At 33.3% G+C, this 13768-nt stretch overlaps 3 protein-coding genes across 3 annotated transcripts; 1 reads left to right on the top strand and 2 right to left on the bottom strand.

The window, feature by feature from the left end:
* Nucleotides 1-966: 966 nt before the first annotated feature.
* Nucleotides 967-2262, bottom strand: LOC131601866 (uncharacterized). The gene is made up of 3 exons (XM_058873775.1): nucleotides 1797-2262; nucleotides 1623-1691; nucleotides 967-1547 (listed from the first exon to the last, which is right to left on the bottom strand). Exons 1-3 carry the CDS (start codon nucleotides 2260-2262, stop codon nucleotides 967-969), a joined length of 1116 nt encoding a protein of 371 aa, XP_058729758.1.
* Nucleotides 2263-2774: 512 nt separating this feature from the next.
* Nucleotides 2775-4245, top strand: LOC131601863 (F-box/LRR-repeat protein 4-like). Its single transcript, XM_058873767.1, has one exon. The coding sequence runs from the start codon at nucleotides 2812-2814 to the stop codon at nucleotides 4243-4245; it is 1434 nt and encodes a 477-aa protein (XP_058729750.1). The 5' UTR covers nucleotides 2775-2811.
* Nucleotides 4246-9998: 5753 nt separating this feature from the next.
* On the bottom strand, nucleotides 9999-11777 carry LOC131601859 (uncharacterized). Its single transcript, XM_058873765.1, has one exon. It carries the CDS (start codon nucleotides 11775-11777, stop codon nucleotides 9999-10001), a length of 1779 nt encoding a protein of 592 aa, XP_058729748.1.
* Nucleotides 11778-13768: the final 1991 nt, after the last annotated feature.

Below are 13768 nucleotides of genomic sequence, written 5' to 3'. Positions count from 1 at the left end.
AAGCGTCAAATCATAGAATTTATCTCATGTTAAAATAATATTAAATTTATTTACACGACACAAAACCAAATCTGATCAAAACTGTCCGTTGTCCAACCTAGCAGGTGGTGTATTATAGAATTCATTAAAAACTCTTTAAAATGTTATTAAATTTAATATTTATATTAAAAAATCTCTAAAATGCTTCATTAGAAAAAAAATATTTAAAATATTATTAAGCTTAAAAAATCAAAAAGTCCAACAACCAGAATAAACCGTGCGCAGCCACCCACAACCTGTTTAGACCCAATCCGTTGAAATCAATATCAAAATTGGGAAGAATTGGACTACTTATATTCAACCACGAATTGAACTGAGTGATACTTTTGGATCCGAAACAACCTTTCTAGATCCGACTCGTTATCCAGCGTTAGTTGAACCGTACTTGAGTGCTTTTCTTTGCCTTAATTCACCAAACCTTTTTTATCATGACAAGCTTTAATGATTTTCATAATCTCGTACTAATTTCATTGTACAATCCCTATCCTAATGTTCTAGCCTCCAAAAAAATTTCATTCTGCAATTTTCCTTATTGGTGGAATGTGGTAAGATATTCACAAATTGATTATCCTTAATTGGTTACCTACCTATTCAAATGATGTTGACAAAGATCAAATTTTTTTGGTTATATAAGTTTGATAAGTGCAATGACTGTAAAGACTGAGCAAAATATCTAACTACACCAACACTATTGACTCAATTTAAATAGGAAATAAAAAAGCCATAAGCATGTATATACCCATCAACATTGACTGGTAGCAAACACGGCAAAAAGAAGCTTATAATAACATAATCATTAGTATATCATGAACAAACAGATGAGCATATACACAATTTTTTTCGAAGTTATTCCACATAAGTAAATTTGAAAAAAAAAAAACACCTTACATTTAAGAGTTCAAACTTTAACATAATTGATTCATAATACTAGCAAAGAAGGCATCCATGAATTAAGAGTTGCCTCTTTCCGTCGTTGAAAGGATAACGAGGTGGAACAATTATTTTTCTTAATGATGACCTTGATAATATCATTGAGGGAACAACATTAGGATGCCCTTTATAGCAGCCTTTCAAACTAATCTCTCTTAGCCGAGTGCAGTTTTCTACCACATGTTTCACTCCCGTATTTGAGACATAAATACAATTTTGAAGTAACAGTTGCAAAAGCCCACGGCAACTCTTTGAGATGACACGGAGTTCTGCATCATTAACTTCTGTATGTGACAAGCTCAACATCTCCAATTTAGGAGCCTCAAAGCTCATTCCAAGCAGGTTCACTTTTGAACAGCCGGCTAAGTTCAAATGCGTAATTTTACAACATCCCCTTAAAACTTGACAAATACCTTGAGATATCTTATTACAGTAACTTAAATCAAGTAGTTGCAAATTAGGGAAAATAGAAGTCAAGACTACGATGCTTTCATCACTTAACCGCGTATTGCTAGCCAAACATAGAGACTTTAATTTAGGGTTTACAACCATTAAAGAATTAAAATTATCCACACTCTCTTCCGGCATATATGGATAAGGGTATTCCATTTTGATATTGGTAAAGTGTAAAGACGTGAATTTCGGTCTCTCACGGAGAGCAGAAATGATACCGGCGATAGTTATTTTAAAACAGTCCAATATGATGGCCACTTGGAGATGCTTACAGTTGTAGAACAAGTGGAAAAACAATTGGTCATTCATGTAAGAATGAGCAGAGAGATTAACCTTGCGGAGTTTTGCAAGTTTCAACGAAAGAGTCTTTATTCCATCAATGTAGTTATTCTCATCGCAGAATAGTGCAATTCTCCCGAGTTGAAGTTCTTTGAGCAAAGGAAAACAGTTTGCAATTAGTAACAAGTCAGTGCTCTTGATAGAACCCATATTGGAACAATTGAGGGATATGAGTTTCAAAGGAAAACGAGAGATTCGATGAAGAAACTCCGTGTAATCGCAGAGGCGGCGCTTGAGGTTGATGGATGTGATATTGGGAAATCTCCGAAATAGACTATGGTTGACAGATGAATGACCGATAACAATAGAGAATCGTAGACGATTGGTGATGGAGAGAAACTGCTTGGAAACAAGGGAGAGAGATTTGAAGTAGCTATTGTCTTTGTCGTCTTCATCCTTGTTGAGAAATTTGAAGACACATTCCCAACATTCATCAGGTAAATATAAAACACATTCCCAACATTCATCAGGTAAATATAAATCTGCTGTTGCCGACGACATTATGTTGATTAGTGATGGTGACCGATTTTTGAAATACCGAAACACATAAAGCAATTATTATATAGTTGCAACTTAGAAAGATTTTAAATTTGAAAACCAATCTTTTTACGAATTGGAATTGAAATTTGATATATTAAATTTTGGAATCTACTACATAAATAATTAAAAAATGAATACATTTTAGTCTATGCATTCAAATCACATATAATTTACAAATAAAAATCAATATATAATATTGAAAAATTTAACATATCAAATCAATATAAAATATTGAAAAAATTAACATATTTAAATTGAATATTCTCAATAATTAAAAACATATCAAATCAATCTATAACACTAATTAAAATGAAAAAGCTTTGATACAATGCCAACAAATTAATCTTGGAAAAAAAAACTAAATAAATATTACTTGACTGATTCATGATATTTTGTTACTATTTATGTTTTAACTGTTTGAGAATTGGTTTCAACTTTTCAATCTTTCTAACCCTAAATTCTGTCACCTTCCCTAATCGGCGGTAGTACTAACATGCAGCGGAAAACATAATGGCGGCGACAACATATATGTATTTACCTGATGAATGTTGGGAATGTGTCTTCAAATTTCTCAACGACGATGATGAAGACGACAAAGACAATAGCTATTTCAAGTCTCTCTCCCTTGTTTCCAAACAGTTCCTCTCCATCACCAACCGTCTCCGATTCTCCGTCTCTATCGGCTCAAAAAAACACCCTTTCATCCATCTTCTATTTCAAAGATTTCCAGATATCACATCCCTCACCCTCAAGCGTGGCTTCTGCCATGATCCTAATGCCTTCCGCGGTGATCACAACACATTTCTTCATCAAATCTCTCGTTACTCTTTGAAACTCTCATACCTTAATCTCTCCAGCCAAGTCTTCATTCCCGCAGATGGGCTGCGAGTTTTCTCCCAAAATATTACAACTTTGACATCTCTTAATTGTTCCCACATGAATTCTATCAGGAGCTCTGACATGTTATTAATTGCCGATTGTTTTCCTTTGCTCCAAGAACTCGATCTCGGTACAATTACAATATTTCCCTCTCAAGATAACTTCATTGATGGGATAAAGACTCTTTCGTTGGCACTTTCCAAACTTCGCAAGATTAATCTCTCTACTCATAGATACATGACCGACGAATGTCTTTTTCACTTGTTCAACAACTGTAAGTTTCTCGAAGAGGTGATCATATTTGATTGTTTTAATATTACCAATGCCGGTATTGTTTATGCTCTCTGTGAGAGACCAAAATTCAAATCTTTACACTTTACCAATAGAACAGACAATTGTTCAAATTTGTTAGACATCCTTAGAAACTGTCCTTCACTTAGCAATATCAAAATGAAATATCCATATCAATATATGTGGGAAGAGAGCGTGGATAATTCTAATTCTTTAATGGTTGTAAGCCCTCAATTAGAGACTCTATGTTTGGCTGGCAATACATGGTTAAGTGATGAAAGCATCATAGTATTTGCTTCCATTTTCCCCAATTTACAACTACTTGATTTAAGTTATTGCAAAAAGATATCTGAAGGTATTTGTGAAGTTTTAAAGAGATGTGGTAAAATTAGGCATTTGAACTTATCATACTGTTCAAAAGTGAAGCTATTTGGAATGAACTTTGAAGCTCCTAAATTGGAGGTGTTAAACTTGTCGCATACAGGAGTTAATAATGCACAACTCCATATGATCTCAAAGAGTTGTCGTGGGCTTTTGCAACTGTCACTTGAACATTGTTATTATGTCTCAAATACGGGACCGAAACATGTGGTAGAAAACTGCGTCAAACTAAGAGAGATTAATTTGAAAGACTGCCATAAAGTGCAACCTAAGGTCATTGCTTCAATGATATTATCAAGGCCAACATTGAAAAAGATAATTGTTCCACCTCGTTACCGTTTCAATGATGGAGAGAGGGAACTCTTGAGGCATGGATGTCTTCTTTCTAGCTAACATTATAAAAACAGTTCTGAACTCTTAAATGTAAGATGTTTTCAATTTTTAGATTTATTTATTTGAGAAGTTACTTCATAAAAGTTATGTTTATGCTCAAGTTTTTAAGTAATGCAATGATTGAGTGTTATACTGTTATATGCAATTTTAATTTGTATTGTTTTTCATCGATTCTCTTAAATTATATTTTTTGATAAGATTCTTGTTGTGCACTAAATAGAATTTTTATTTATTTAATGAATTCATATTAACATATTAAAGATTTACAAGATTTTGTCTTGAAACAAATACGTTTGTCAATATAAGGTTACAAATCTTTTATCATTAATTATTAATGTTTTTCTTTTTTGGTTTCCTTTCATTTTGTTAAAGTTTGTTACTACAGTCATGTAATACCTTTATTCTAATGTTAATAAAATTGTACAGTCAGTCAGAATATTCAAATGAGAGTCAGTTGCAGAGTTAGTAGCAAATGTTTTAAGAGAACTTGATAGTGTAAACAGACTAACATATCTACATAATCTTTAACAAGTGTTTATAAACTTGTTACCGCAAACATTTTTCACCAAAATTTCAGATTGTAAGGCTATTCGAATAAAGTACGTCATATGATTGAGTTCAGTGAGTTGAATGCAATGATTGGAGTTGGACTTTGTTTGAGATTAAAAAATATGTCCAATTATTATTATTATTATTATTCTCTAGATAGATGATTCTTTCTTGAGTTGTAAAACAATGGTTCAATCATACACAATTCTACATATACATATTTTCCTTAACTTAAGAATGAGTTTGGTTCAAAACATTTTGTAACACTTCAATTTAGGCAAGACCAATTTGGTATTATTCTTTCTTAACTTGAGTCGATTAGCTATGGTTAACATGAAGACCTAAATCTTTGAACTCTATGAACAGATCTCTAGCACACCATTTATCCCCAAAATCTGTAATGAAAATGGTTAGCACATCCCTTCTGTTTGATTTTATCTCCTTCCTCAGAATGTCCCATTTAGGTCTCTCCACAATTCTGTTCCTCTTCCCTGTTACCCTGCACCACTCTCCTTCCATGATTAAGCAGATAGAAAAGATTGAAAACTCAATGAAAATCGATGCTTGGTGGAACTCTCTCTCTCTCTCTCTCTCTCTCTCTCTCTCTCTCTCTCTCTCTCTCTCTCTCTCTCTCTCTCTCTCTCTCTCTCTCTCTCTCTCTCTCTCTCTCTCTCTCTCTCTCTCTCTCTCTCTCTCTCTCTCTCTCTCTCTCTCTCTCTCGTTTCTCTCTCATCTTATTTTTTTTGTAAACAACACTTTCAGTTTCAACATCTTGTTAGGATAACTTAATATCACAATAATTCAAAATTGTTACATATATGGTATTCAATTGTGATATCAGCAAGGAATGGAGAATGAGGTGGTGCTCAAAGAAAGGGAGGAATTAGAACTGATTCTAGAAGAGATCGCGCCAATTCAGAATATCCAGGATAGATTTATATGGCCTCTAAACGCAATGGAGGGTTTTAAAGCTAATTCTTTTTATTCAAGGCTTCTTGCGAGTTCGATGGATGAGGAATTAGAAGACAGTATCAGGTTGGTGTCTAAAGCAATATGGACTCTGAATATGCCATCAAAGATCAAGGTGTTCGCGTGGAGGCTGGTTCAAAACAGATTACCAACGAGATTTTTACTGAGGGACAGAGGTATTATTGTTGATGATTCTGATTCTGTGTGTGTATTCGGCTGCCAAATGGGGGAAGATATTCATCATTTGTTTTCGGGGTGTCCTAAAAATCGTATGCTGTGGGATTTGATCCAGTCTTGGCTAGGAATTAACATACAGTTCAATGCAAATTCTGTATCTTTTTATTGTAACTTTATTGAGGCCATGAAGAGCATTTGCAAGGAGAAAGCTGCTGGTGGAATATGGGGAGCAGCTTGTTGGGCTATATGGAAACAAAGAAATAATATTGTCTTTAATAATGCTGTTGAGGATGTTGATGAAATGTTCCAGGATGCCAAAATTCTAAGCTGGCAGTGGCAGGTTCTTAGCACCAAGGGGGTTAGATTGTATGCATTCTATGATTGGTATCACTATCCTAAAGAGGTTTTAGTTTTGTAATTAGGCTGGGGCTGTTGGAAAAATAGGCTAGGTGGTGCATAGTTTTAAGTTCTTTTTTATGAGTAATTCAGACTCGAACTATCTGTATGTTTGCATGCCTTTGAAGCTTTTTTTGAGCTTCACTTGTTATATAATAGTTTGCTTATCAAAAAAAAAAAAAATTGTGATATCATATTAATACGATAAAATTCTTTATTATAAAAAAATATTCGTCAAAAATATATATTCCTAATTAGGATTAATTGTATAAAATATTTACAAAAGTTATAAATATATGCATATTTAGGAATAATTGAATGATTATTGTGTCAATATATATCAGTTATTTTTTTTGGATTAAATCAATATAAATATTGAAAAATTGAACACATTTAAGATTAAATATTCTAAATAATTAAAAAAATATCAAATCAATTTATAACACTAATTAAAATAAAAGATTTAGATTATGCCAAAATTCCATAGTAGTCCTTTTCTTAAATGTAACCTAATTTAATTTGTTTCACACTTGACACACAAATCCTTACGTCTCAAAATTCTGACGGCATTGCAGCAACAATATTCCATCATTCTTCAATATGAAAAACAAGAAGTTAGCTTTATACAAATCACCATTCCTCCTCACTAAGATTAGGAGGAAGAAAATCCTTACTTGTACAAAATCTGAGTTTTATTTACCCGAGGAATGCTGGGAGCATGTGTTCTCATTCGTCACTGACCACAACCGTGACTTTAACTCTCTATCTCTCGTCTCTAAACACTTTCTTTCCATTACCAATCGACTCTTATTCTCTCTCAAAATCTCTCATCCGCGCCTTTGTTTTCTCAGCCGTATTTTTCATAGATTCTCTAACCTTATTTCCCTTGTCCTCTTTTTCAACTACCAACATCTGGACGCAGACGTTGCTTTGGCTCTCCATGAGTTACCAACATTAAAATCTTTATCTATTTTCAGAATTAACCTAAAGAATGAAAACTACGTTACTTCACTGTTCATTGATTCATTAGTCAGTTTGAAGAGTTTGATTAGTATTATGTTCCAAGGCTCGCTATTGTCAAATGGTTTGCTCTACTCTATTGCAAGGCATTCTCTTCCTTTGAAGAGGTTTGTCTTGAAAAGCTGTACCTGCTATACTTACGATGGACTTTATTGTTTGTTATCCAAATGTAATTCAATACAAAATCTAGGTCTTCTTGATGAAGATTTTCTAAATAATGATCATGTTGCCGAGTTATCATTGCTTCTTCCTCATTTGGTGTCTATAGATCTTAGCCGTTGTTCCAAGCTCACAGAATCAGCTTTGCTTTCTCTTATTAGAAATTGTCATTCACTTGAAGAGATTACAATGAAACACATATATTTTGGGAATTTTGATTCTTTCAATGATTTTCATGTGAACTATCAATTGAAATCTTTATGTCTGGCTGGCAATAAGTTAATAAAGGATGAAAACATCATAATGTTCGTCTCCATTTTCCCTAATTTGCAACTACTTGATTTGAGCCGCTGTCGTGGAATGAGGCTACTTGAAATGAACTTTGTAGTTCCTGAATTGGAGGTGTTGAACTTGTCATATACAAGAGTTGATGATAAAACACTCTATGAGATCTCAAAGAGTTGTCATGGACTTTTGCAACTATTATTGACATGTTGTGATCATGTCACACAAAAAGGAATTATAAGTGTAGTTGAAAACTGCACACGACTTAAGAAGATCGATTTGAGATATTGTAATAAAGTGAAGGCTGATGTCGTTGTCTCTGAGGTTTTATCAAGGTCATCTTTAAAAAAGAGGAAACTCTTCTCGCGTGATGGGCGTATTTTCTTCTACTGAATATTAACTCTGAATTGTAAGATGTTTTTAGTTTTTAGATTTGCTTCATTGAGAAATTACTCTTTTATTTTTAAATACCAATGTAATGCACACAGTTGAGTGTTATATGAAAATTTAAATTTTAATGTTTTTCTTTACATTTGAATTAGATTACTCATATTTTTTTGGGTTTGAGCGTTAATACAAGACCCGAAAAGTTTTAAAAGCTTACATGAGAACCTGTGTCTCAGGATTGGTTTCATTCACTTTTATTAACAGAAGATGTGTTTTAGCTGAGAATATATATTCTGTTAGAATTTGATAATTATTGGTTTCCTAAAAATCATAAAACCAAGTGATGAAATTGAAAACAATCTGACATAAATGGATTAATATGAATGTATAAAGTGGAGAATAATAAAGACACTAACTTTTAAGGAATGAAAACCGTAAGATTACTATCTCCTTGATTTCAAGATTCATGCAATTGCACACTATTTTTCACTGTGATTCCAGATTCATGCAATAAGCATGGGCAAAGTTTGGTTCAAAACCAAAACTGAAAGACCGGTTTTCATTTTTTTTGGTATCGTAATGTTGAGCTTGCAGCATGTTAACAGGAATAGAAGAAACTACATTAACCTTGCAGAAAATATTATACCAGGAACTAACTGTAAAGGAGCCTTCCGAGCCTGGCTGCCACTCGTAACAGTCCAAACCTTGCTGATCCAAAATTTACTCCTTGGAAAACAGTTATTTGTTGATTTTATTGTTTTGACTGGATATGGAGGATATTGGTGAAGTATCGTGTTGTTGTCATTTTAAGCAGATGTTGTTTAATTTGCACAGGGTCTGCTATATAAATAGAGCTGGTGCTTTTTGGTTAGTAACTTGTTGGTGTAATTGGATCCATTACAACGATATCATTTTCCGGAATGTTGTGCTTGACGTGGATGAAATTGTTCTCTTAGTGGTGGCTGGTGTTAGGCTCAAAAGAGAGGGTGGGTTGTTATTTTTATGAATGGTATCACAAGAGCTATTAATATGTAAAAGACATCAAAAGAGAGGGTGGGTTGTTCTCTTAGTGGTGGCTGGTGTTAGGCTGAAAAGAGAGGGTGAAATTGTTCCCTTTAGATTTTTGTAACTTGGGTATATTTTTTGTACCAAGTATTATATTTCATTGCTTAATAAAGAATCGGTTAGATATAGTCAACCAACATGTTATTCGGGGGAATATGCTGAAGTCCTAAAATTTGTCTGGAATGCATAAAGTCAAGTTTTTCGGGTGGAGATTAGCAAAGAATAGGCTGCCAACGAGATCTATTCTTGCTGCAAAAGGAATAATTCAGAATAATAGTGATAGTTGGTGCGTTTTTTATAATTTGCCGTTGCCGGTGGAGGATTGTGATCATGTGTTGATCAATTGCAATTCCATTAAAAGAGAGGGTGGGTTGTTATTTTTATGAATGAAGTCAATTCATAATAGACCATATTATAAAGAACAGAATTTGGTGAAGGTACGCTACTATTTATACTGTTGAGTTTGTCGGTGAAGAAAAAAGAAACATGTTAATAACTTAATATAATACTCTAGAATAATATGGAAAACACATGTAGTAGAAGCCTAATTAAGCAATACAAGGCTATAAGCAATATTACCGAACAGAAAACAAAAACAGCATTTGCAGACTAATGAGTAAATACTCAGATGCAAGTTGATATTTAAAACAAAGTAAACTCTCATAGAATTAAAATTGAAAAAAATAATATAAAATTTACATTAAAGATATCAAAATTCAATAAAGTACTTTTAGAATGCTAGCAACTTAAACATGGCATCCATGGTGCGAGAAGAGTTTCATAGTTCTTCTAGTGAATTGAATATGAGGTGGAGCAATTATCTTTCTTAAAGACGGGCTTGACAATAACATTGAAGAAACATTACCATGCACTTTATCACAATTATGCAAATTGATCTCTCTTAGTTCTGTGCAGTTTTCAACCACGTATTGCACCCCTTTACATGTGACATAATGACAATTTTCAAGATTCAATTGCAAAAGCCCACGACAACCCTTTGAGATTGCAGAGAGTGTTTCATCGTGAACGGCTGTATATGACAAATTCAACACCTCCAATTTAAGAAGTTCAAAGTTCATTCCAACTAGTAGCTTCACTCTTGAACAATTGGCTAAGTTCAAATGTCTAATGTTACAAAATCTTCTTAAAACTTGACAAATACTTTCATCTGATATAAGTTGGCAAGAATTCAAATCAAGCAGTTGCAAATTGGACAAAATGGAAGATAACCTTATGATGGTTTCATCTGTTAACTCTTGACAATGAGCCAAATAGAGAGACTTTAATTGAGAGTTTACAATACAATCCATCGAAGAATTAGAATTCCTTACACTCTCTTTTCCAATAGATGTCCATTCCATTTTGATCTCAATAAGTGAAGGACAGTTACTAACGAGTGCAAACAAGGCTGATTCTGTGAGTCTATTACACTGACTAAGATCTATAGACATCAAATCACCAAGAAATAAAGACAACTCGGCAACACGCTGATTATTCAGAAAATATGCCCTGTGAAGATTCAAATGTTGTATACATGGACACTTGGATAGCAAAGAGAATATTCCGGTATAACTATTTTCTGGACAATTTGGGAGATCAAGCCTTGTCAAAGGAAGACCCTCCATTGCAATAGAGGAGAGCAACTCATCAGAGGTGATAAAAGAGCACAATTTAAGACAAGTCAAACCCTTCAAACTCATCAATGAGTCAATGAAAGGTGAAGTAAGGGAGTCGTAAAAGGGCCCAGTAAAAGATAAAGACCTCAATGTTGGCCTCTCGCGTAGAGCAGCTGCCATGCCAGGCAGGGTTATGCGCGAACAATTAACGATGCTTACTTCTTCGAGAAGCTTACAGTTCTTGAACAAGTGGAAAAGTAATTCGTTGGAGATATAGTAATTATTAGACAGGTTAACTTTGCAGAGTTTGGGCAGTGCGAATGAAAGAGCCTGTGCAGAGAAGAAGGCGGTTTTGTAAAATTTGAAATTTGTAGGGCTACTGAGGTCAAGTTCTTCAAGGAAAGGGAAGCATTCGGCAATGAATAACATGTCGGTGTCATAGAAAGTAGCAATGTGGGAACCTATGAGAGATCTCAAAATTGTATTGCTTAGGGAGAAAGCTCTCAATCCCTTTGCTGGAATCTTGACTTGGTTTGAGATATTGAGTGATGTGATATTCAATGGAAAACGAGAGATTTGGACGAGAAGATCGTCGAGATCACCGTCGCAGTAGGAGGATAGGTTGAGGGAGGAGATGTTGGAGAATCTATGGAAGAATTGGCATGTAGGATAATAGATAGTGAGAGATGATCGAAGACGATTTGTGACGGAGAGTAACTGTTTGGAGACGAGGGAAAGAGACTTGAGATGAAAGTAGCGACGGCGGGTGTCGTCGGCGTCGTGGTTGATAAGGAATTTGAAGATACATTCCCAACATTCATCTGGTAAATAAACATTGGTTGAAAGCATAGCTACTTTTTTGCTTCTAACGTGTATGGATGAAGATGAAGAAGAAGCAGCCATAGCCATCGTTGATTTTGATTTCAGAGAGTTTCTTTTCCTCTTCCCTTTGGTGCCGCCGAATACTATTATGGGAATATTTGTTGGGTTATATACTGTTAGGTATATTTGATTGGATTTTTGATTTTTCTGTTTTGGTGTCTTGTGTATAGGTAAAATTTAGGGTCTGTTTGAAATAGTTTTTGTTTTTAGTTTTTAAAAACTGAAAAGTAAAAATCAAAACACAATTCAGCCATTTCAGTTTTTTGCTTTTAAAAACTGAAAAATTGTGAAGAGTTTTTAAAAACACATTTGTAAAATATTATATTCAAACAAGTTTTTAGTTTTTAAATTTTCAAAAACTAAAATAGAGTTTTTAAAAAGCCTTTCAAACAGACCCTTAGTCTTCCGTTTTATTATCGTATTCACCGGATTTTTTTGTTGAAGTAGGAATGGAGTGGTTCATGCCAGACTGGAGAATCACAGGTATATTTGTAATTAATTTATTTTTGGAATTTTATGGTAACTGTATTAAGTTTAAATGAATTTAAATTACTTCAAATATAAGGTAGTCATTACATCTTTATTATTATGATTTTTTTTTAAATTAATCCAAAACGGAAGACTAAGTTTATGGTAACTTTATGGTAGATTAGTCCTATTAAAACGGACTAATCTCAAAAACAAATCCAATATCCAAAATATCTTTATTATTATTATTTTGAAATCTCAAATATCTATGATCAAATATTTGGCTAAATGTGATTTAATAGGACTTTTTTTTTGTTTATTTAAGTAAATATAATTGTTAGATCATAGAATAATTTATTAAATATTTATAGATATCAAATTAGAAAAATAAAATAAAATAAAAAAAGATCAAATTAAGGTGTGTTTGTTTTAAGGAATGAAATAACATCTTGAGAATGTGAGATTGAAAATATAATAATTTCATGTTTGCCTCAAGATTTTAAAAATTGAACCCGGATATATTTTATTCCTAGGAATCTTGTTTATTCATAATTTTTCTCATACTTATTCCCCTGTTTAAAGGGTGGGAATCCAACATTCTCTTAGAAATAAGCTCGAAATCTTTAACTTTTCATTACTACTCACATTTATATTTTATTCCTAGGAATCTTGTTTATTCATATATTTTATAAGCATTTCAGAGAAATATATTTTTAAGCCAAACACAGCTAAGTAGGAATATTATTCCTGAAATAGTAATCATGAAAATATGATTTAAAAGAATGTTAATCCATAACTTGAAACAAACCTATTTTATTTCTTAAAAAAATAAATAAAAGTAGGATAGTTTGTTAAAAAAAATAAATAAAAGTAGGAAAAGTTTCAAAAGTCCGCTATTTTACAACTTAAGCATAACCTTCCACGATCTAAAAGTAAATGCCGATAAACACTCAATGAAACTAAAGTCCTCTCAAAAATGACGGCATTCCTCATCAACCAAATTGTCCAAACTGTCGAAATCCAAATTAGGCAACAATTAATCTTTTCAATTTGGACTTCACCTTCTCACAATTATCAAAGAAAACCATAAACTCCTCAAAAGTCAATTCTAACGAATTTCCAATCCAATAAAAAACTTTCCTCCAAATACGGTCCGAATACACACAGTGCTCAAAAAGATGTGGAATGGTTTCTTCCTCCAAGTTGCAAAAGGCACATTTCAACTCCCTGCTATCTGTCAATATATTTCTCCTATGCAAAAGGTCCTTTGTTGAGATCTTAAGCAATGACCTCCACCCAAAAAATAACGGATTCAACGGAATTTTCACCTCCCAAATATTATTGATAGCCTTCAGCACGTTAACAAGAATAGAAGAAACTACTTTAACCTTTTAGAAAAGATTATCGCAAAAACTAACCGTAAAGCAGCCTTCCGAGCCTTCTTGGTGGTGGTTGTGTTCTTTTAATAGGCTAAAATCTTGTTGTAATTTTTACGTATGAAATATTCTTCCATAGAAATTTTCCGGTTTGTTTTCTCGGGCGGAATACCC

The sequence above is a fragment of the Vicia villosa genome, linkage group LG5 (assembly GCF_029867415.1).
Source record: "Vicia villosa cultivar HV-30 ecotype Madison, WI linkage group LG5, Vvil1.0, whole genome shotgun sequence".
Lineage (NCBI taxonomy): Eukaryota > Viridiplantae > Streptophyta > Magnoliopsida > Fabales > Fabaceae > Vicia > Vicia villosa.
The sequence above is the reverse complement of the archived record's forward strand: the minus strand, read 5'-3'. Positions and strand labels throughout refer to the sequence as shown.